The sequence below is a fragment of the Elephas maximus genome, chromosome 7 (genome assembly GCF_024166365.1).
Source record: "Elephas maximus indicus isolate mEleMax1 chromosome 7, mEleMax1 primary haplotype, whole genome shotgun sequence".
Taxonomy (NCBI): domain Eukaryota; kingdom Metazoa; phylum Chordata; class Mammalia; order Proboscidea; family Elephantidae; genus Elephas; species Elephas maximus.
Genome location: NC_064825.1, coordinates 121,566,164 through 121,591,447, shown reverse-complemented (window position 1 = coordinate 121,591,447; position 25,284 = coordinate 121,566,164). Strand labels below are relative to the sequence as shown.

Genomic DNA, 25,284 nt, shown 5'->3' with positions numbered 1-25,284 from the left:
CCTCAGTAAGAGTAATATTTGGATGGACATTATTATCGCTGCCAGAAGGATGGAGGTAAGCATGTGTAGGTCACCATCTGCAGATAAGTGGAATAAATAGGTTTCAAGAAGAAATGAAAACCTGGTTTCCTTGTTTCCTGGTACCATCACGCTTAGGTGCCACCAACATGGGACAGTGACACCAATGCCGAATAGAGTATAAAAAACCTATTTCCATGATTAGAACTTGGGTGGATAAAAGCCTGAGAGGTGACTGCACTTTGAGAAGAGAAATGCTGATAGATATTATCTGCACAGAAGTGACAAAAACCCAAGACATCACACAGCCTGTTCTTTCCTTCACAGGTGTTATTTATTTCCTTTTAATTGCTTAACTTTTGTTTATATTCCAATAAAATAAAATAATAGGCTAAGTTAAATGTGTGACAAATAAAACATTTATAAAGGAACACTTTATAACTCTGGTCCTAGATATATATATAGAGAGAGAGGATTAGTACAGGTTTCTGTCCAAGGAACTTGGTTCCAACCATTTTACCCATCAAGCCTATGGGAGAAATTGAATTGTGAGAAAGATATGGGAGATATGAAAAGTAGGAGGAAGGGGAAATGTTTGGGTTCAGGGGTTGGGAAGTTTCCCAGATGCTATAAAGGAGTTAAATGTCAGCGATTTCTGGGCGTAGTTGGGTCTGGTGCATGCTTCAGTGCAGGACACTGGAGACTGTACGGGGCCTCAGAAATGATGGCTGTCAAGGTGTGTCCAGGGAGTCAGGATGCACACAGTCCTAGAGCTCTGAGCCTTCCTGTGATTCCAGGGCCTTAGGTTTGATGAGGGATTGCAGAGCCATCAGACTCAGGGGTACCAGGGAATTTTCAGAGTCCAACTGGATGAATTTTAGAAATGATTTGTCTTTCAGACTGGAGTTTATGGACCAAGTTTCATGCATATTGCTTTAGCATTTATACAGCACTTTACCCTACACATAGTTCTATTGCACAGATTAGATTTTTTCTATTCCTGCATGAGGTTGGCAGGTGAAAAATTATCCCCATTTTACAGATGGAATGTTTGAGCATATTCAGGCCTTTCTTGCTCTTCCCAGTGTAGGCAATGATCTAGCTCAAATATCACAAAATGTGATTTGTGGAACATAAATGGTTCTAAACCAAAATGTTTTCTCCATTGACTTGCCACTTTGGTAAATTTCATAGTCTTGGTATTATATCTTTAAAACTATCTTAAGAAGCTGTTCATTAATAAAATAATGAACTCATTGCCTCCATCCTCACCTCTTTCCACCTCTTCAGCTGGAACAGATCAAACCTACAGTGGAAACCTGTCTAAAATATTTCTGTAGCATAGTGACTGGCAGGTAGGTGAGATCCCTTCCAAAAAATAATGTAATAGGGGATAATTCTAAATAGATATTTTTAATAAAGATTAGAAATGCAGCATAATATGTGGGAAAGCACTGTAAATCAGAACACCAGAGGGAGTAGCCCTGGTGGCACTATGGTTAAGTGCTTGGTTGCTAACTAAAAGTTGTTGGTTCTAACCCAACGAGTGCTTATTCGGGAGAAAGACTTGGCAATCAGCTCCTGTAAAGATACATCCTAGAAAACCCTATGGGGCAGTTCTCTGTCACATGGGATTGCTATGAGTTGAAAATTGACTCATCAACACCGAACAACAATAACAACAATATTAACAGAGGGTGTATACTGCGCCAAGTGTTTTACCGTGATCCAATTTAATTCTGTCTATGAAGAGCTACTCCATAAAGTTGTTGTTGTTGTTTGCCTTCAAGTCAACTAACTGACTTATGCATAGGAAATTTTACCTTATCTGCCTCACAGGCTGCTGTGATGACTGATTTATGTGAAGTATTTGAAAAAATGTATGTGTCTATCTATCTAAAATGAAAGAGCATTGTAAGCAGGGAAGTGCATGCACACATATAAAATTTATTGCTATTAAGCTGTTATCGAAGGATTGATGTAATGGCTGCAACAACGGCCTCAAACATAGCAACAACCATGAGGACGGTGCAGGGCTTGGCAGTCTTTTAGTTCTGCTGTACATAGGGTTGCTATGAGTCAGAGCCGACTCAATGGCACCTAACAAAAAACTGTATTAACAGCTAGAGATGGCCTCTGGTTCTTCACCTGAAAATTGAGGATATTGGACTAGATGATCCCTACATCCTTTCTAGCTCAAATGACTTCAAGAACAGTAAATAAAACCCTACAATCATGACATCATGATATGACCGCAGGGAAGTGGGAAATGGATCCAGCAGGGACATGGCAAAGTGGGGCATGAAATCAGCAGGGACTAAGACTGCATGGCAACCATACACCAGAGTGCACCTACTAGAGGCTTTCTTCCCTCTGACTGGCTTGTCTTCTTTCACTTCTGCCCTTAACAACACAGTTAAGAAGATGCCCAGTTGTGGGTATCTCTCTTGCTGGATGTGAGTGGACAGCCAGTTTCATGGCCCAACAGAGATATTGGGGTGCAACAGGACCCACATGGAAAATTGCTTTTGGAAAGAAATAAGCATTTTTTTTTACCTTTGGCAAGATCTCTGTTCTTGGGGAATCTGGGTCAAGGTCAGAGGGCAGGACCTAGAAAGATCAGTAGATTCTGCACTCTCTTCCATATCCACATAACTCTTCCACTAGGATTTACTTGGGGTGAAGTTTGTGGTTCTCAGTCTCTCCTATTTTCCAACTCTTTCCTCTCCCTCACTTGCACACCCTCCACTCAGGGCTTTTCCTCACAGTCTCTTTCTGTTAACTCAAATCCCCTAAGAATCTTTGTCAGCCTTCTAGCTTTTAGTGAAAAGAATAATCTCTAATATAAATTTCAGGTATTATTCGGGGGTGGGGTGAGGGTTTGAATTCCAGTTCTCCAATTTCTTAAGGATGTGACCTTGAGCTCTGTTACCTTCTGTGTTTCACCTGTAAAATGGGAAAAATAGGAGCATCTAGAATTAAATGAGGCAATGCCTATAAAATGACATATTGTAAAAATAATTAAGGGATGAACAAGAAATAATAATTTACAGTTGGCCCTTCCTATTCATGGGTTTGGCCTCTACAGATTCAACCAACCACTGATCAAAAAAATTCAGGAAAAAAAAAGTTCCAAAAAGCAAAACTGGAATTTGCCAGGCCAAGCACTAAGCTGAATACAGGCAAATGAAAAGATGTGTATGCATCACGTGCCATAGCCTTCTGCCATATCACAGATTCTCAGTGTCTCTCCAGCACTCAGTGTTTGTGGATTGTTTGCCTCGTGTCTTGTCATTATTGCCTAAAAAATATAGTACTGTATAATAACTATTTGCGTAGCATGTATATTGTATTACATATTATAAGTAATCTAGAGGTGATTTAAAGTATATAGGAGGATATGCATAGGTTATATGCAAGTATTACACCATTTTATTTAAGTTATTTGAACATCCTTTGATTTTGGTATCCACTGGGGTCGTGGAACCAATCCCCTTTGGATACCCAGGAACGACTGCACTGAGTTTCAGAGGAATTTCAAATATCAAAACATGCACACCTACATTTCCCAACTTTTTCTACCCCAAGGACTTTTTAAATTTAATTTTCACCCCTGAGAATTCTATTTTTGACATTATAATAATCAATTTTATTTCTATTTAAACATAAAGCATATGTTCACAATTTCTGTGTAGCAAGAGACAAACTGAATCACTACATAATGATAAAACTGTTGTCCCCAAAATGCTCATGTACAATTCCATTACCCAAACCCAGTGCCGTCAAGTTGATTCCAACTCATAACAATTCCATTAGGCCTTTTGAAATCCTTCCAGTAGCCCTCTATTGTCATCTCTGAAGATCCTGGGCTCAGAAGTCATAGACTGGGGAAAATGGTCTCAGAGACACCCATTCCAAGCACAGGTAGTGTTGGTCTAACTTCCTTTTTTAACCTTCCCATGCTTACATTTTTCTTTTTTTAGAAGCAGTCCCAGGATTCAACACCTAATTTTGTACCTAGCACGACCTAGAAAACTATGTTTTTCATTATTAGATCAGCATTCCTAAGTGTTTTGATTATCTACGTAACCGCCTTTTATTCTCCGTACTGTGTTGGGAAATGGTGAGTCATGCAAAGAAATTCATCAGAGAGAATGAATGAATTCAGGCTTTTTTTTCGTTTTCCTCTCACTAAATTTTAAGAAGAGAAATTTTCAGAATATATATCCACCAGGAGAAGAAAAACAGTCCACACTTACCCTTTCCTGACAATGGTGGGTTACACAGGCTACATTTAATTAGGGCTGCCGTGTCACTGACATGTAATAAGAAGTGAAGAAGTTTAGGGTAACTGACTGATCAATTGTCTGAGTTATTTTTACCAAATTGACCAGTTATGGCGGTGGTTTGGGGATATTGTCTATGAGAGATTATATTTTAAAAATATTTTTATGGAAACTAACTCATCTTGGTTAATATACCTGAGAATTTGTATTGTTGTTAGGTGCCATTGAATTGGCTCTGATTCCCCTATGCACAACAACAAAACACTGCCCGGTCTTGTGCCATCCTCACAAATGTTGCTATGCTTCAGTCCTCTGTTGTAGCCACTGTTTCAATTCATCTCGTTGAGCGACTTCCTCTTTTTCTCTGACCCTCTTCTGTACCAAGTGTGATGTTCTTCTCCAGGGACTGATCCGTCCTGGTAACATGTCCTAATTATGTGAGACAAAGACTCGGCATACTTGCTTATAAGGAGCATTCTGCTTGTACTTCTTCAAAGACAGATTTGTTCATTCTTTTGGCAGTCCGTGGTATATTCCATATTCTTCACCAACACCACAACTCAAAGGCATCAATTCTCCTTCGGTCTTCCTTTTTCATTGTCCAGCTTTCACGTGTATATAAGACGATTGAAAACACCGTGGCTTGGGTCAGGCACACGTTAATCCTCAAGGTGACATCTTTGCCTTTCAAAACTTTAAAAAGGTCTTTTGCAGCCTATGTGCCCAATGCGATGTGTCTTTTGATTTCTTGACTGATACTTCCATGGGTATTGACTGTGGATCCAAGTAAAATGAAATCCTTGACAACTTCAATCTTTTCTCCATTTATCATGATGTAACTTATTGGTCCAGTTGTGAGGATTTTTGTTTTCTTTATGTTGAGGTGTAATCCATACTGAAGGCTGCGGTCTTAGATTTTCATCAATAAGCGCTTCAAGACCTCTTCACTTTTAGCAAGCAAGGTTGTGTCATCTGCATAATGCAGGTTGTTAATGAGTCTTCCTCCAAACCTGATGCTGCATTCTTCTTCGTATAGTCCAGCTTCTCATATTATGTGCTCAGCACACAGACTAAATAATATGGCAAAAGGGTACAAACCCTGACACACACCTTTCTTGATTTTAGTGTACAGATTCCTCATGACCACAACTAAATGTTCCAGAATTCCCATTCTCCACAATTTTATCTATAATTTGTTATGATTCACACAGTCAAATGCCTTTGCATAGTAAGTAAAACATAGGTAAATATAGGTATTCTCTGGTTTCAGCCAGGATTCATCTGACAACAGCAATGATATCCCTGGCTCCACATCCTATGGTTCCACATCCTATTCTAAATGCAGCTTGAATTTCTGGCAGTTCCCTGTTGATATACTGCTGCAGCTGCTTTTGAATGATCTTCAGCAAAATTTTTCTTGCATGTGATATTAATGATATTATTCGATAATTTCCACATTCTGTTGGATCACCTGTCTTGGGTATAGGCATAAATATGGATCTCTTCCAAACAGTTGGCTGGATAGCTGTCTTCCAAATTTCTTGGCATAAACAAGTGGGCACTTCCAGTGCTGCATCCATTTGTTGAAACGTCTCAATTGGTATTGTGTCAATTCCCAGAGCCTTGTTTTTCTCCTATGCCTTCAGTGCAGCTTTTACTACTTCCTTCAGGACCATCGGTGCGTAATCATATGTTACCTCCTGAAATGGTTGAACATCGACCAATTCTTTTTGGTATAGTGACTCTGTATATTCCTTCCAACTTGTTTTGGTTCTTCCTATGTCGTTTACTATTTTCCAGGTAGAATCCTTCAGAATTGCTACTTGAGGCTCGAATTTTTTCTTCAGTTCTTTCAGCTTGAGAAATGTCAAACATGTTCTTCCCTTTTGATTTCTATCCCCAGACGTGTGAAAGTAAAATTAAGAAACTAGATACTTTTAACATTTGCCAGGTATATATGGGAAAAGGACAAAACGGAACCTTTAGAAGAGAAAATGGATAATTTGTATTGAAATTTAAAACTCAGTGGATGGGTTAAAAAGCCAGTTAACACAACTTAAGACAGAATGAATGAGCTGGAGGAAATATCTACAAAAATTAAACAGAACACAGAATAAAAGTCCAAAGAAATGGATCTTTCAGAGATGTAGAGAATATAATGAGAAAACCCAACATACCTCCAATTGGGAATCCAGAGAGATATATAAGAGAAAAAATGTGGGAGAAGGAATATTCAGAATACGTTTTAGCAGACAGCACACTGGCCTAATGCCATATTGAATGAATGAGCATTAGAGGAAGCTGTGCAGGCCTTCCTGATCACAAGAAGAACATCAGTGTGTATCATAGATGCTCGATAAATTTCTTTGTTATCTTGACTGTTAGTGATGATGATGATGTTAATAATGATAATAAATATGATCTTTCACTCACTTTCCATAATATTTTACCTCCGTTGAGCCTCTCTGTGGAGGAACAACTACTAAGTCTGAATGGGAAATCCATTGTCTGTCCGCTACCATTCTCCCCTTGCATACTAATGTCAGACATCTTGACTTTCTTTTCTAATCAACTCCTTCATTCCCTCAGAATCTTTCTGAAAATACAGTACCTGAAACCCATGACTGATGTGATTTAGGGAAATGAGCCCTTTGACCTTATTTTCCTGGGCATGACCTTATGCTCCCATGGGTGATTTCCTCTTTCTCTTCATTTTTGGAACCAGGTGGCTGGAAAATGATAGGGGAGAAGGAAAATGTTTTGAGCAGCTAATGTTCTCAAGTATTTGTGCTTTATAGGAATGTTTTATTCCATTAACACCCCAGCCTTTTTCTATGAAAATCTCTAAGATGTCTACTTTCTACCTTTATACAAAACTCCCAGGCTGTGTGTAATAGGTATTTCCTACATTTCAAATATTTCATAATTTTCCTTCTAATTTGGGTTCATCTGAATACAAATGTGTTTTTCTTGGCAGATGTTTTAATGATACCCTAGAGAAAATGACAACTATTAAATCTTGAAGGGAGCATATAGTTTCTAATGAAAAAATATTCTTTTGGTTAGTTACTATTTGTGTAAAGGGTTACTTCTGTGTTTCTCTGGACTGACTCCAAGGTGAAAGAGAGAAAAAAAAAAAAAAAAAAACTCCCTAAATCTTGCCCAAACTTCCCAACCCACATGCCTATTGTCTAAGCATGAATCTAACAAAAGTCCAAGTCAGCCTCCCCTGTAGGAGAAGTCTCTGACCTGGGAACCACAAATGGAGTTCAGGATGACTAAAAATCCAAAAACGCTCTACGTAAATGTGTTAAGTAGTTGTAATTTTCTGAATAGAGGAATGTGAGTTTCCACAGATATTCAAAGGCCATAAAAAGATCAATAATTACAGTCTTAGACAATGGAACCCTTAAGTGTTTCTGATTTGAGGAAAGGAAAATCTACACCAGCAACAGAGAGAGTTTCACAGCTCTCTGAACCTTCTATTAATTCATTTCTCAGGAGGCTTCCTAGAGTCACTAATTTGGTTATGTCACATCCATTTTCAAGCTGCTGCTTCTTCTGAGTAACTCTTCCCACCATCTTGCTGCATGATATTTACATTCCTCCAAGTATCATAAAAGATGAAAGGCTATTACAGAATTGTCAAGAATCTTTCTGAAAACAGGGTACCCGAAAGCCACAACTGATCTGATTTCAGGAAATGAGCCCTTTGACCTTACTTTTCTGGGCATGACCTTGTGCTCCCATGGGGTTTTTTCTCTTAGTACAGATTAATTAAAGGCCAGTATCTCAAGGAGATTTTTAAAGAGCATCTACCCAAGCTCCTTATTGTGCGTATTCAAGAGCTTCTCCAACCATCGAGTTAATAGCAGAGCAATGTCGAAGAATTTTCCTGTTTCTACCTTCAAAGTCTCACACATTTGCAAAATCTGCCATGGGAAAATATGAAATTAAGACATTTTAGGAGAAAATGGACTAATGATGCCCATTGATTGCCTTTGTCCCCAAAGAATGGTAATATATAGCCAAGAGAATTTATCAGTTAAGATTGATGATTGCACATGAAAGGTGATTGTATTAAGTCAACATCAACAATTTAATGTTGTAAAATAAGTCTGATGCATGACTAAAAATATCATGAATCCTTTCTTGGGAAGAAAGCCATTTCCTACTCTCATCTTTTCTTCATCAGATGGCGTCAAGTAGGTCCATGGAATGGAATGGAAACCAATCTTCTGTGGCCATGTTTCTTCTCTTGGGACACTCAGGTGAAAAAGAGCTGCAGCTCATCCTCTTTTAAATTTTTCTTGGGATCTACCTTGTGACCCTTATCTGGAACCTGGGTCTTATCCTCCTATTCAGAATGAACTCTCACTTGCACACACCTGTGTACTTTTTTTTCTCAGTTTCCTGTCATTTCATTTATAGACATCTGCTATTCTTTTTCCATCAGCCCACGGGTGCTTCCAGACTTCTTTAAAAATGAAAAAATAATTTCCTTCATTGCCTGTGCCACTTAGTATTTTGTTATGGCCTGAATGGCTCTGACTGGATGCTGCCTCTTGGCCACCATGGCCTATCACTGATATATCACCATTGGAAGTCCTGTGCAGTACTCAGTCATCATGGTACCAAGCCTCTGTGGGAAGATGATCACTGGGGCCTATGTGAGTGGTTTCCTTAATAGTTTATCTCAAACAGTGCCTTGCTTCAATCTCTACTACTGTGGGCCAAATATCATTCAACATTTCTTCTGTGACTTACCTAAGGTTATTTCCTTGTCTTGCTCCAATCTCTTCATTAGCCAGATGACTTTTCTTCTGGTAGCTATAGTTGTTTCAATTAGTTCTTTGTTTGTTATCTTATCCTATGGTTTCATCGCAGCTTCCATCCTGAAAATATCTTTAGGCAAAGGTAGTGCCAAGGCCTTCAATATCTGTGCCTCCCACCTGGCAGCTGTGATACTCTACTATGGCACATCCCTCTCTGTGTACTTGTGTCCCAAGTCTAATAAGCCAATGAAGCAGGAACAGGTGCTATCAATGTTCTATATCATCATCACCCCCATGTTGAACACTCTGATCTATAGTCTGAGGAACAAGCAGATCAAAGGAGCCATCTTAAGAAGTTGTTCAGCTTAAAGAATTAAATCATTACAGTTTTTATCAGGGAAACAATACAAGTTCCAACCTATTGCTGTTGTTGTTAGGTGCCTTTGAGTCACTTCCAACCCATAGCAGCCCCGCAGACAACAGAAAGAAATATTGCCTGGTTCTGTGCCAGCCTCACAAGTATTGCTAAGTTTGAGCCCTTGTTTCATCCACTGTGTCATTCCATCTCATTGAGGCTCTTCCTCTTTTTCACTGACCTTCTGCCTTACCAAACCTGATGTCCTTCTCTAGGGACTGGTCTCTCCTGATAAAGTGTCCAAAGTCTCACCATCTTTGCTTCTAAGGAGCATTCTGGCTGTAGTTCTTCTGAGACAGATTTGTTCATTCTTCTGGCAGTCCATGGTACAGTCAATGTTCCAATTACTAATGTACTTTTGCAGCTGTTTCTTCTCATTTTGAGTGGTGTCACATCAGCAAATGAAGGCCCTGAAAGCTCCACTCCATCCACATCATTAAGGTTGCCTCTAAGAAAGCGGGTCTTCCCAAGCCGTATTTTGAGTGCCTTCCAACCTGAGGGTCTCATCTTCTGGCACTATATCAGAAAATGTTCCGCTGCTATCCATAAGGTTTTCACTGGCCAATTTTTTCAGAAGTAAGCTTCCAAGCCCTTCTTCCTAGCCTTGCTTTGTCTGAAAGCTCCTCTGAAACCTGTCTACCGTGGGTGACCCTACTGGTATTTGAAATACTGGTGGTATAGCAGTATGACAAACTGACATATGAGTGGTGGGCTAACCTATTTAAAAAAAAAAAAAAAAAACCTATTAGCAAGAGTTAAATAAAATAATTAACTCATTGCTCCCACCACATCCATTTCTACCTAGAACTAAGATTGGCTGGAGAAAATTAAATCAAGAGTTGAACCTTTAGCTTCTTTCTATCCTCCATGAATGTGACCTTGTCTCAAACATCTATGTGTCCCTAGTAACTGGTAGGGGGTGGGGGGTAGAGCTTCTTTTCAAAAAAAAATATTTGTGGGAATGACCTTAAGTACTTTGTAAATGAAAGATTAGAAACACATCATAATACCTTGGAAAGAGTTCCAAATCAGAAGACATTATGTCTACTATTAAAAAAGGGTATTCTGTGTCCTATACAGTTTGATACGTGTTTCATAAATATTATCCAATTTGAATGTCTCTGTGAAGAGCTACCCTCTGAAGAAACTACTAATATTTGTCCCATTTAATTGGTGACAACACTGAGGCTTACAGAGAGTAGCTTGCTCAAGATTACCCAACCAATTGGCAGAACGAGAATTCAAGGTAGATTGTCTGATTCCAAAAGATCTAACCCATGTTACATCATCACTCTGTCATTAATTAGTGTTATTGTATTCCTTAGTGCCTCAGTTTCCTCACTTATGTATGGGAACTTATGCAATATCTGCCTCATGAGTTTCTATGATGATTGATTCAGGCCAGACATTTGAGAAAAAGTTTGTATGCATCAAAAATGAAAGTGCTTTGTGAGCAGGGAAGTACAGTCTTATATATTTTATTTTTATTAAGTTTCATTACTAGGAATCTGTATTATCTTCAGCAAATTCCTCAGCTTCTCTGTCCTCAGGATCCTCATCTGAAAACTGAGGGTATTGTACTAGATAATCCCTAGGTCTTTTCCGGCTCAAATGTGTCCAAAGTCGTTAAGAAAATCTTAAAATCATGAGTCATGATAGGACCAGGGAGAAGTAGGAAATGGATCCACCAGGAATATGGCAAAGTGGGGCATAAAATCAGCAGGGACAAAAACTCCATGGTAACCATATACCAGAGAGTATTACCTGGAGAGTTTCCTCCCTCTAATTTGCTTGTCTTCCTTCACCTCTATTATTAACAACACATTTAAGAGGATGCCCAGTTGTGGACACCTCTCTTGCTGTGTATACAGCTCTTGCTAGTGGACAGCTAGTTTCATGGACCAAAGCACAGACGTGGGGCTGCTATAGGGGCACCTGGAAAATTCCTTTTGAAAAGAAATAAGACATTTTGCCCTTTGGCAAAAACTCTGTGTTCTTGGCGTATCTGGATCAAGGTCAGAGGGCAGGACCCAGAGAGAGCAGAGGATTCTGCACTATCTTCAATATCCATGTGATGCTTCCAAGACAATCTACCTGGAGCAAGGTTAATGGTCCTCAATCTCTCCCATTCTTCAACTCTTGCCTCTCCATCACTTCTATAGGCTCCACTCAGGACTTGTCTTTGTCCTTGCCCCAATCTTCTAAGAATCTTTGTTAGCTTTTTTAACCTTCAGTGAAAAGAATAGCCTTGAATGTAAAATTTCATGTATCGCTCTCGGGTGGTGTGAGGGTTTGAATTCTAGTTCTGCAATTTCTTAAGGATGTGACCTTGAACTCTATTGCCTCCTGTTTTTTTACCTGTAAAAAGGAGGTAGTAGGATCATCTAGAATTAAACAAGATAATGCTTGTTAAGACTGATGTGTTGTAAAAGGTAATGATCGAGAGTTGAATCAAAAATAACCATTTACTGGGTTTCCAGGGGATTTCCTGAGAAAAAAATATGCAGGTGTATGTTTCCCAACTTTCTCCACCCCAAGGACCTTTTTAGTCTAATTTTCACCTTGAGAATTCTGTTTAAATTCCATTTAAATATATTGCATTTGTTCATAATATCTGAGTACTGAGAGACAAACTGAGTCATAACATAATGATATAGCTATAGACCCAAACTAAACACTCATGTACTTTACATTAGATCTTTTGAAATACTTTAAACAGCTCTTCATTGTCATCTTTGGAGACTCCAGTGATCTGAAGACACGAGATTGGGCAACATAAGTATCAGAGACACCCTGTCAAAGCACAGGTAACTTTGGTCTGTCTCTTTTAATCTCTCTTATATTCTTCTTTCACAAACATTCTCTGGTTTCTTTACATGATTTTCTACTGAGCATCAGTCTGGGAAACTGGCTGTGGTCTTACTAGATCAGTGTTGCAAGGTGTTTTGATTAGCTAGATTCACGTAATAAAATCTCCAGACATATCAGTCACCTTTCCTTCTCCAAATTGTCTTGGGGAATTCTAAGCCATGCAAAGGCGTTCATCAGAGAGAGTGAAATGTATTCAGAGTTTCTTTTTCTTCTCACCAAATTTTAACAAGAGACATTTTCAGAATATATTTCACCATGGGGAAGAAAAACAATTAACAACTACTCACTCTTCTCTGGGAGTGGTGGGTTACATAGGCTACAATCAATTATGGCTGCCTCTGTCACTGAAATATAATAAGAAACAAAGAATTTTAATGCAACTGATTGATCAACTATTTGACTTATTTTTACTGATTTGACCAATTATGTTAGTGTTTTGGAGATATTATCTGTGACAGTTTATATTTTCACCCAAAATGTTTTCATGGAGTCTAACGCATCTTGACTAATTTACTTAAGAATTTGTATTGTCAACACTGTACTTACTCTAAGTGTAAACAGAAAGATTCCCAAGTTCAAAATGATGTAATTAAAATGATACAAAAATAAGGTATTCTTTCTTTTTTCTTTTCTTCTTTTTAAGGATTGTAAAAAAAATAAAAATAAAAAACCATTGCCATTGAACTGATTTCAACTCGTAGCGACCCGATAGGACAGAATAGAACTGCCCCACAGAGTTTCCAAGAAGTGCCTGGTGGATTCAATCTGCTGGCTTTTTGGTTAGCAGCCGTAGCATTTAACCATCACGCCACCAGGGTTTCTGATAGAACATTTTTATTTAACACTTTGCTTCATTTAAGACTTTTGTTTCTAGATTAAGATTTTTTTTTTACTGTGCTTTAGATAAAGGTTTGCAGAGCAAATTAGTTTCTTACTAAACAATTAATACACATTTTTTTGTGACATTGATTGCCAACCCACGATGTGTCAACACTCCCCCCTTCTGCACCTTGGGTTCCTCATTACCAACTTTCCTGTCCCCTCCTGCCTTCTAGTCCTTTCCCCAGGGCCCATTTAGTCTCATTTCGTTTATGGGCCTGTCCAATCTTTGGCTGAAGGGTGAACCTCAGGAGTGAATTCAGTTCTGAGGTAAAAGGGTGTCTGGGGCCATACTCTTGGGGTTTTTCCAGTCTATCAGACCAGTAAGTCTGGTCTTTTTTTGTGAGTTAGGATTTTGTTCTACATATTTCTCCAGCTCTGTCTGGGACTTTCTGTTGTAATCCCTGTCAAAGCAGTAGGTGGTAGTAGCTGGGCACCATGTAGTTGTGCTGTACTCAGTCTGGTGGAGGCTATGGTAGTTGTGGTCCATTAGTCCTGTGGACTAATCATTCCCTTGTGTCTTTGATTTTCTTCATTCTCCCTTGCTTCAGACATGGTGGGACTAGTAGAGTATCTTAGATGGCTGCTCACAGATTTTAAGACCTCAGACACTACTCACCAAAGTAGGATGTAGAACAAAAAAATGAGGTATTCTTAATTTCACATTCTAAGATGAGTGAAAGAGTCATTTATTAATGTCCTCAACATATATTTATTGAGTCGAGCACCTGTTGATTTTCAATATGCTTGGAATTAAGGAGTAAAACATCTCAGCCAATTCACATATTGTAATGTAGTCAGTTTCAGCTGCTTGAGGGGACCTGGTGGTGGTACATAAAATGTGGTGTCAGGAATTTACAATCCAGTGGGTTGGGAGATATCAGAATAAACTAAGATAGAAATGAATATAATCATTTATTACTAATATTCTTGAGTTTAGGCATAGAGTCCATCTAATTTAAGAAATCACTTTATGAGGCATTCCTTGATAGTTTAAATTCTTCCTTCTTCCTCTTTTTCAGAGAGGAGTCATAATAGAAAATATGTTAAAATTTACTGAGCTCTTACAATCTTACAATCTCAGCTCTTACAATCAAGTCTGTGATGTGATAGCTATTATTAGTCCCATTTGATAGATGAGGCAACTATGGTGCAACACCTGTTGCCATTGAGTCGATCCCCACTCATAGCAACCCTGTAGGACAGAGCAGAACTGTCCTATAGTGTTTCCAACGTTGTAATCTTTGCAGAAGTAGACTGCTACATCTTTCTCGATGAGTTCCAGCTGCCGACCTCTCGGTTAGTGGCCAAGAGCTTAGCCACTGCAAAACCAGGGCTCCTTAACTGAGGTACAGAGAGGTTAATAACTTGTTCAAGGTCACACAGTTAGTAAGTAGAAATTGGTAACATGTATTCTTTCTCTTCCCTTGATGTTATTAAGGATTTATATATTTTAATAACTTTTTCATATTACAGACACAGGAGTCATAGAAAATTGATAAAATACAGGTACGTATAAAGAAGAAAATAAAAACCATACTTCCTATTTCATTTAACATTATAAATGACTTATATGATGTATGTAAATATATGCATGTGTACATACATGTGCATATATATACATACGTATATCATATGAAATTTATTATAAAGCAAATTTTTCTCCAGAAAAGTAGAATTTTTTGCACTCATCAGAATAAGTAAGTTCTCATCCCTTGTTGATATATATGATTTAAAAAAATTTTTTAAAGGTGTTACTATATTGTGTTTTAAAAATATTTTGTGGCTATTTTTTCCCGGTTCATCAAGGTTACTTCAAATTGTTTTTACATAAGTGAGATATTCTGACATAATCAAGTTTTAAAGTGTTACATATTTTTTCTCTTACTGTTTCTGTTTTTGGTCTTATGTATCAGAAATAACTTTTCTATCCCAAGGTATATAAATGCATATCTATTTTTCTTCTCATCTATAGCGAGCCAAGTTTCCTAGGCCATTTATGGGAGAGTTTATCTTTTCTCCGCCAATGTAAAATAGTAATTTTATGGTATATTAAACTCTTAACAATGCTTGGATTTATTCTTGACATTTCTATGTGTTCTTTTGACAGTCTATTCTTAGAAGCATAATGAATTACTAAAATTTATTATATCTTTTAATATATGAAAGTTTAAGTACTCCTGAATTATTTCTCTTTTAAAACATTTCAAGGCTGTTATCACTCATTTACTCTTTCATCTCAAAGTGATAATATTTCATACCCTTTGGGTATAGAGCATAGCCAATAGATGGCATCTATTATGAATCTGTTAGTGAGCTCAAACATGCTGTGTCTATAAAAAATAAGAATTTAATCTCTGTAGTCTTTGAGAACTGAAATATTTACTATGGCCTCTCTGTATCTTAAGACCCATGTAACTTAATGCTGGTTTCCCCTGACCAGTGTACTGAACTAAATCAAAATAAACAAAGTGGCTTATGTGGCTTGTATCTCATGGGCCCAGCTGGTTTATCTTCCTTCCACATTAGGTTTGGATCTACACTTGCTTAGGGGCAATGGTGCAAAATTGTCTACAGGACTGATAATGTCTCTGAAATTTCCCCAAGTTAACCCAGAAAACTCTGGGACCACTGGCATTTCTATCCACAGATGGAGCTGTTTATCATGGGCATCTATAAGCAACCATTGACAATGATGACCAACATTTATTGACCAATTGCTATATACTGGACCTGTGCTGAGAATTCACATGAATTTCATCTTATAACTCTTCTAGCAACCTTATAATTCAGGGACTCTTATTGTACTCACTTTATGAGTAATATCAGAACCAAAACTCCAAAGCCAAAACTCTTAACCGCAGTACTATGCTGTTTCCTAAGAGGCAAAACTTAGACAATACTTGGAACCAACAGTGAGTTGTATTAACCTCCCTTTGGAATGCTTAATATGAAGGCTTCCATAAGAGGACAGAGTCCATAACCTTACTGGGAACACATAATTTTGTCCCATCCAAATACCACCAGAATCGCATGTGTTGATGTTATTTTTCAGTCTGGTTTGGTGATGTTACATATATTTGTAAAAATTTGAGAAGCTGTTATAAACAGTACAAATATCCTTTCTCAGGGTAAAAGAAGAAATTATACAAACCTATCTAGATTAACAATCCAGCACAGAAGGGTTATTTCAAATTTATTCTGGGAAGATGCCATTTATACTTTTATTATTATACACTTAACTCATATAATGAATTATCAGAGGTCTTTAAAATTATTTTTATCAATGATCTGTACCTTATGTACAATAATCACAACATTTCTATAGCACTTTTTAAAAAGCTGCCACTCATCTTTTGAAAAAACAACTTTTAACTCTATTGAGATTTGCTGAATTAACTGGGAATATGAAACACTGAGCAGATACATCTAGAAAAATTTAAGGTGGAAAGCTGGGTTCTTTCTGCCAGGACAATGAACCATTTCCCCTTTACCAGTGCTCAATGGAAGAAAAGATTGGCACATGTGAAAATGCTAATGATATCATTTTACTTGAGTCAGCAATGCATTCTCTTGTCTCCATTCTGATTTCAGGAACACTGAGCCAATGACCAGAAGAGGAAACCTAACAGAGATCACATATTTCATCCTATTGGGATTCTCGGATTTTCCCAGAATCACAGTAGTGCTCTTTGCTGTATTCCTGGTGATCTACATTACAACTCTGACCTGGAACTTGGGCCTCATCATCTTAATAAGGACGGATCCCCACCTCCACACTCCTATGTATTTCTTCCTCAGTAACCTGTCCTTCATAGATATCTGCTATGTTACTTCCACTGTTCCCAAGATGCTCTTTAACTTCTTCCAGGAGCAGAAAACAATCACCTTTACGGGCTGCATTGTTCAGAACTTCATCTTTTCAACCATGGGACTGAGTGAGTCTTGCCTTATGACGGCTATGGCTTATGATCGATATGCTGCCATTTGTAAACCACTGGTCTACTCATCAATCATGTCACCCACTGTCTGTGTTCAGATGGTGTTCGGAGCCTATATGGCTGGACTTTCTGCTTCTTTATCCCAATTGCATGCCTTACTTCAGCTCCACTTCTGTGGGCCTAATGTTATCAACCACTTCTTCTGTGATATGCCCCAACTACTAATCCTGTCTTGCTCTGACACTTTCTTTGTACAAGTCATGACTGCTATATTAACAATGATTTTTGGAATAACAAATGTTTTAGTCATCATGTTGTCCTATTGCTACATTATAGTTTCCATCATGAAAATCACTTCAGCTAAAGGCAGGTCCAAGGCGTTCAACACCTGTGCTTCTCACCTGACGGCTGTTTCCCTCTTCTATACCTCAAGCATTTTTGTGTATTTGAGTTCCAGCTCTGGGGGTTCCTCTAGCTTTGACAGATTTGCATCAGTCTTCTATACTATGGTGATTCCCATGCTGAATCCCCTGATTTACAGCCTGAGGAACAAGGAAATCAAAGATGCCCTGAAGAGGTTGCAAAAGAAGAGAGGGTACTGATAAGATCACAGATTCTGGGATTTCTGACAGATTTGGCCTTTTAGAAGCACCTTAACCCACTACTGGAAACCCTGGTGGTGTAGTGGTTAAGAGCTACAGCTGCTAACCAAAAGGTTTGCAGTTCCAATCCACCAGGCGGGCCTTGGAAACTTGGGGCTCTATAGGGTCTCTATGTGTCAGAATCCATTCAGCGGCAATGGGTTTGGTTTTTTTTTTCCTCTTTAGCCCACTATAATGTGAATATAAATGCAATATAATAATATTCACACTGCCTTTGTACAAAATGGCTTGATTTGACACAGACGGTATGCCAATATGGAGCAATAACTGACTTGATGCCATAGAAATGAGGTATCTTTAACCTCCCTTTCTCCCTATATCAGGGGTAGCCTCATCATTTATTAATCTATCCATAAATATTTGTGAAACAGTCAGGTATAGAAGTTCTTTAGTCTCTTTTTTGCCTCTGAGATGGAGATCTCCTCAATCTCAGGCCTCTGTCCCTAGAGAATTGATGCCTTCAGAAGCCCCCAGGAGTCTAGAAACCTTGTCTCTCAAATATTCTGATGCAGCACAATACAAGCAAGGTATTAATCATTAACTTTTCTTTGTTTTTGACCAGAACAGAATGAACAGAGAGTAGAGATATACTTTAGACAGAAACAAAGCTATACAATTGGTCTGGCTGTGCCTCCTGGAACGACCGACTTAAGATAGCTAAGGTGTGTCTAAAGTCTCTTTCAATGCTGATCATTTGAGAATTTTTGGTCATGTCTTTGTCTTTATCAGGCATAGCCTAAGAAACGGTGAAGAGATTTGAATCATGAAGGGGGATGGGAAGAAGCATATAGTCCCATCAGTGCCATTTACTTCTGTGTCTGTATTCAATACTCTAAATATTCCCCTAAACACTGCCATCAGTGAATCTCATAAATTTTGATAAGTTACTTTTTCATCTATTTCAAAAAAATTTTTTTCCTTTTTCTTGAGACTTCTCTTTTGACCATGCACTATTGAAAGTGTGTTTTTAAACCTCCAAATATTTTGGAATTTTCTAGTCATCTCTTTTATTGATTTCTAGTTTAATTTCATTATGGTCTGAGAGCACACTCTGTATGATTTCCATTGTGTTAAATTTGTTGTGGTGTGTTTTACAGCCCAGGATGTGGCTTATCTTGGTGAATGTTCCATGTGAGCTTGAGAAGAATGTGTATTCCACTGTTGTTGGATGAAATATTGTGTAAAAGTCAGCTGCATCTATCGATGAATGGTATGTTCAGTTCAAAGGAGCCTTGGTGAAGCATTCTTCTGCTAAATGAAAGGTCGGCAGTTTGAACCCACCAGCTGCTCCTCAGGCGAAGGATGTGGCAGTCTGCTTCTATAAGGATTACAGTTTTGGAAACCCTATGGTGAAGTTCTACTCTGTCCTATAGCATCACTATGAGGAGGCATCGACTCAATGGCAACAGGTTTATGTTCAGTTCAACTGTATCCTTACTGATTTTCTGCCTGCTTGATCTCTCAATCGCTGATAGGGTGGTGTGCATTCTCCCACTGTAATAGTGGATTTGTCTCTTTCTCCTTGAAGTTCTATCAATTTTTGCCTCATGTATTTTGACTCTGTTGTTCAGAACATACACATTCATGATTGTTTTGACCTCTTTGTCATTACATTGTTCTAGAGTTTGCAATATACATTTACAACTAATCTAAGTCCATTTCATATAACACCATACTGCTTCACTGGTAGTACAAATACCTTATAAGAAAGAATTCCCAATTCTTCCTTCTTGCCACTTATTTTGAAGTTCTGGTGGCATAGTGGTTAAGAGCTCGGCTGCTAACCAAAAGACCCGCAGTTCAAATCCACCAGCTGTTCCTTGGAAATCCTATGGGGCAGTTCTACTCTGTGCTATAGGGTCGCTATGCGTCAGAATCAACTTGACAGCAACAAGTTTGTTTTTTTTTTTGTTTGGTCCCTTATTACATTGTTGTCATACATCTTACTTATTCATAAGCTGTACACATCTAGTAAAATGTTATTATCTTAAATAAGTGATTATCTGTTAATAAGTTCAGTTAAAAATAAGAAAAATAAATGCTTTAAATTTATCTTCGTTTATTACTTCTCAAACCTTTCTTTCTTTATGTAGATCTGAGTTTCCGACTTACATTTTTTTCCTTCTCTGTGAAGAACTTTTGAGGTTTCTTGCATAGCAGTTCTACTGGCAACAAATTTCTTCCATTTTTACTCCTTTGAAAAAGTCTTTATTTTTTCTTCACTTTTGAAGGATAATTTTGCTGGGTACGGAATTCCAGGTGGATATTTTTTGTTTGTTTGCTTTTCTTTCAACACTAAATATTTTACACCATTACATTCTTCTTCAATGTAATTCTTACCCATTTTTCATTATTGTTTCTTTTTTCCTTTGACTTTTTTTTTCTTTTTTAGAATTTCTCTTTTTCTTTGATTTTCTGCAGTTTGAATACGTCATGCCTAGGCTTTTTTTTTTTTTTAGGCATAGATTTTTTGGTATTTATTTTTATTCTACTTGGGGTGGGGTTCTCTGAGCCTCTTGGGTCTGAAGTTTGGTGACTGTCAACAATTTTGGAAAATGATCAGCCATTATTACTTCAGATATTTCTTCTGTTCTGTGATACTATAGGGTTACTGTGAGTCAGAATTGACCTGATAGCAATGGGTCCAGTATTTGTTTTTTTTCTATGAAACTTAATTTTAAGCTGTCAACTTGGCTAGCTTATGGTGCTCAGTTGTTTGGTCAAACACTAGTCTGAATGCTGCGATGAAATAGTTAAATGTGATTAAGTCAGTTTGCTTTAGGTAAAGCAGGTTACCCTCCATAACACAAGTGGGCCCTATCAAATCAATTGAAGGCCTTAAGAGAAAAAAGGGAGCTCTCCCTAGGGTGTATTCGGCCTATAAATTGAAATCTTCCCCAAACTCCTTCTCACTTGGTGCCTTATGGATTTTGAGACACAAGACTGTAAGAATCTCTAGCCTGTCACCTGACCTACAGAATTTGGACTTGATAGTCCCCTACAATCACATGAGCCAATTCCTTAAAACCTCTTTCTCTCATTCTCACTAAGACATTTTGGTACTGAGAGTGGTTCAAGAGGAACAGAACCTTGAAGGATGAGTTTGCTGAATTGGTTTTGGGGTTTCTAGGATTTGTTCTTTGGTTAGATTTTAAAGCACACTAATAACTCATTTGTAGTAGTAAAGATGGCACTGATAGACAATGGCATAATGTGGTAATAGAGATATAAAATATCACCATTGGATACTCCTAATCAAATACCTATGAGAGACAAGGTCCTGGGTGATCATGTATTTGAATCTTAGAACATTTTTGACAAACTGACAAGTATAAGGACACTGGCTGGTTCCTTGTACTTTTTCAGGACAAAGAATTCTAGGTCAAGTGAAAAGAATTCCAACTTGAATCACCAGAGTCATGGCCACTCGACCAATTCACAGACTTGAGTCAGTTTATAGACCCAAAACCCCTTGAATGGAGAGGCTGAGTTTCTTAGAAGAAGGACCCTGCTACTTTACCCAAAATTTATATTGTTAATATTTTTACCAGCCTTCCTTGAAGGCCCTACAGCATTTTGACAGGGTAAGTGTTCATTGGGAAAAAGGATATAATAACTTTTTGGGGATGACTGGACAGTGCCTCTGAACTGACACTAATCCCATGAGACCCAAAATGTCACTGTGGTCCACCAGTCAAAGTAGGGGTATATGGAGACCAGGTTATCAATACAGTCTTAACTCAAGCCCATCTCTCAGTGGGTCCGATGGGTCCTAGACTTATCCTGAAGTGATTTTCACAGTTCTAGGATGCATAATTAGAATGGAGTTACTCAGCAACTGGCAGAATCCCCACATTGGTTCCCTGGAATGTGGAGTGAGGGCATGGTAAGAAAGGCCAAGTGGAAGTACCTAGAACAGCTTATACTTAGGAAAATAGTAAACCAAAGGTGTATTATTATTGAAGGGATTACAGAGATTAGAACCACCATTAAGGACTTACAGGATGCAGAAGTGGTGATTCCCACCACATCCCTATTCAACTGTGCAGGAAATAGATGGATCTTGGGGAATGAGAATGGATTATTGTAAACTTAACCAGGTAGGTATTCTAATTGCAGCTGCTGTTCCATTGCTGGTTTCATTGCTTGAGAAAATTAATACATCTCCTGATACCTGGTATGCAGCTATTGATCTGGCAAATGTTTCTTTCTTGATTCCTGTTAGTAAAGGCCACCAAAAGTAGTTTGCCTTTACCTGTCAAGGCCAGCAATAAACTGTATTTTCTTGCCTCAAGGGTTATCTCAACTCTCCAGCCGTATGTCATAATTTAGTCCTCAGGGAACTTGGTGGCCTTCCCCTTCCACATGACACCACACTGATCCATTACATTGATAACACTATGCTGATTAGACCTGGTGAGCAAGGAGTAGTAACTACTCTAGACTTATTGGTGAGACATTTTTGTGCTCCAACAAAAATTTAGGGACCTTCTACCTCAGTGAAATCTCTAGGTGTACAGTGGTGTGGGGCATGTCGAGATGTCCCTTCTAAGGTAAAGGATAAGTTGTCACATCTGGTCCCTCCTACAACTAAAAAGAGGGCACAACACCTCATGGGCCTTTTTGGATTTTGGAGGCAACATATACTTCATTTGGGTGTACTACTCTGGCCCATTTACTGAGTGATGTGAAAAGCTGCCAGTTTTGAGTGGGGCCCAAAACAAGAAAAAGCGCTCCAACTCAGGCCGCCATGTGAGCTGCTCTGCCACTTTGGCCATATGACCTGACAGATCCAATGGTGCTTGAAGTGTCAGTAGCGGATATAGATACCATCCTCTGCAGACAACTACTCTCCTTTTGTAAAATAGGTTTTGGCTTGCTACTGGACCTTAGTAGATCTTAGGTTAAATGCTCTGCCTAAGTACCAAAAGTAATCAAGGTCTCATGTTTGGCCTTTTACTTATTAAAGGCTAAAGTTCATCATTCTCAGAAGATAAATATTTATAGGTTTACAAGTACCCTATGCCAGCTCTCTAACAAATGTGGTCCTTATTCACATTGAATCAGGGATCAGTTAAGAGGGAATGTGTGCACTTTTGTGTAAATTCATCTCAGCTACTAGAAACATGTTGTTGTTGTGTGTTGTTGAGTCAATTTCCATGTTTAGTGATCCTATAGGATGGAGTAAGTCTGCCCCATAGGGTTTCCTAGGCTGTAATCTTTACAGGAGCAGATTGCCAGGTCTTTTTTCCCACAGAGCTGCTGGTGGGTTTGAACCACCAACGTTCCAACTAGCAGTCAAGAGCTCAACTTGCGCCACCAGGGCTCCTTTTACTAGAGACATAGAAGTTCCCTAAAAGTTAGCATTTCAAGCTCACCCAGCAGTATCATAGAAGAAAAGTCCTGAAAATCTGCTTCCATTAAGATTACAGACAAGAAAAACCTTAAAGAGCAGTTCTATTCTGTAACACCATGAGTTAGAACCAACTTGATGAGAAGTTTTTTTTTTTTTTTTTTTGATTAGGAATCAGGTTGGTTCATGCAGTTGTATTCAAGTATTGGTTGAGGCTATAGTAATTTGTCATAAAGACTTGATTGAGACTGGAGGATTCATTTCCAATATAGAACGAAGGGAGCATTTTGTATTTCTTTTCCCCTACTCCAAGTCTCAATAAAGTCTTTCTGAATATAATCCACTCCATGGTGCCCTATTTAAAAGGGACAACTTGGTCCAAAATAAGAAAGTAGAGAGTTGGAGCTCCCTCTACTGGAGAAGCTCTGACTTATAATTGGTGGATGTTTGCTGCTTCCTGGTGTCTTTCCAGATACAGGTCTCTGAGGATTGTTATATGCTGCAGTGTCATAATTTGTTTCATAGATAACAGTATTGGAAATGGCCTCTATATCAGCTCCATGATTCTTCCTTGGGAACAAAGAGGCAGTCTGAAAAGAGGGTTCCTTGATATCAAAATGTCTCAAAAGATTAGGATCCTGATGGGAGGTATTGAAACCTAAACAAGGGACCAATTAACAGGGTTGATTCTCTCCTCTACCACCCAGGAGGGCAGTTATTTACAACCTGCATGATTTTAATTACCCCTTATTTGTTGTGGGTTGTGCACTCAAGTCCTCTCTCAGATGTGCTGAAGAAGGTGCATAAGCATTTAAAGCCTTTTTCTTCCGTAGGTGGGTCATTTCTGAAGAGGGCTGTGTGAGTCAAAAATTGCTAACAACAGGCTATATGCTCATTCCAGAGTACAGATAAAATGGGATGCTCTCAGAAGCTTGAAACACTTAGTTCACCATTTCTGAATACCTGGGCACACCACCAAGTAAAAGGAGTTGGATCACAGAAGAACACTTCCTCAGAACTCTTAAGTGAGTCACTTAGGGTATTCTGATCTAAAGGAACACAAGGGCCCAGGATATTGGCACAATTCACACAAATTTACAAAGAACCCAGTATTATTATCCTTGAAGTCTAAACTTCATAGGAGGTCCTCTTCCATGGCGGCTCTTCTGAGCTGAAAAAGAAACTGTTAAAAAGATAGTCTAAATATGTAGGCTGTGTCAATACACTTTAGCACAACTGGGGGCTGGAAAATCTCTGACTTGTTTTATTAGTTTTTAAATAAACACAGACCCAGAAGAATAGTTGTGGATTATTTCTCAGGGTCCTCAACTGCCTGATTTGTTCCATTTAAAAAGTCAAAGTTGAAGAGTCTACAGGTGACTCTGTTGGGGATGGGTTTCCTGAGTTGAGTGGATCCAACACAGGTCTTGATCAATGTCAAGTTCTAGCAGAAGCACAGTACTACTAGTCAAGAATAGATGTAATACTAAGTCTTCTGAGAGTCATCCTGTCTTCATTTTTCCTGGTCGACAAAACTCTTCAGATTTTGCTTACTGCCCTACCTATATGTTGGATTTTTTTCAACACCAACTGATCCCCATTAGAGCTACATATACAATGGGACAAAATAAAATATTAGAAAGTGCTGCTGAAGAAATGTTAGAAAGAAAAGAAGGATATGAAAGGGGTCACATTTTCATGTTGTTTTTTTCTTTTCTTTTCTTTTTTTCATTTGCTAAGAAGACTCAAATGGAGGTAAACATGGGGAAGTAGACTATATCACGCTAAGAATGGCATGAGGAAAATCTGTAGAAAGAGAACCAAGACAAAATTTCAAGATAAACTTTATCTAAAACAAAAGAAGAAAGCTTAGGTGTCCCTAATAAATAACAGGCAACTGAAAATGAGGTTCAGTTAGAAATTACACATTCTGGGGTAGCTGAGAAAAACAATGTGACAATTAAAATTTGTATCTAAAATTAGCAATAGTATAACAGTTTTTGCATGGCTCTCTGCATATGGTAGTGTTTGCTGTGGTAATTTTTATCTCTTAGGCATCTGTGCACACAAGCTTTGCTGTGGTT

At 38.3% G+C, this 25,284-nt stretch overlaps 1 protein-coding gene and 1 pseudogene across 1 annotated transcript; both read left to right on the top strand.

Moving 5' to 3' along the window:
* The first annotated feature begins 8,499 nt into the window (after positions 1 to 8,499).
* LOC126080623 (olfactory receptor 5A1-like) lies at positions 8,500 to 9,448 on the top strand (annotated as a pseudogene).
* Positions 9,449 to 16,851: 7,403 nt separating this feature from the next.
* On the top strand, positions 16,852 to 17,787 carry LOC126080622 (olfactory receptor 5AN1-like). Its single transcript, XM_049891806.1, has one exon. It carries the CDS (start codon positions 16,852 to 16,854, stop codon positions 17,785 to 17,787), a length of 936 nt encoding a protein of 311 aa, XP_049747763.1.
* Positions 17,788 to 25,284: the final 7,497 nt, after the last annotated feature.

Bases quoted from the DNA above. Each gene is read 5' to 3' on its own strand.
- LOC126080622 (XM_049891806.1), top strand. From the start codon at position 16,852: ATGACCAGAAGAGGAAACCTAACAGAGATCACATATTTCATCCTATTG.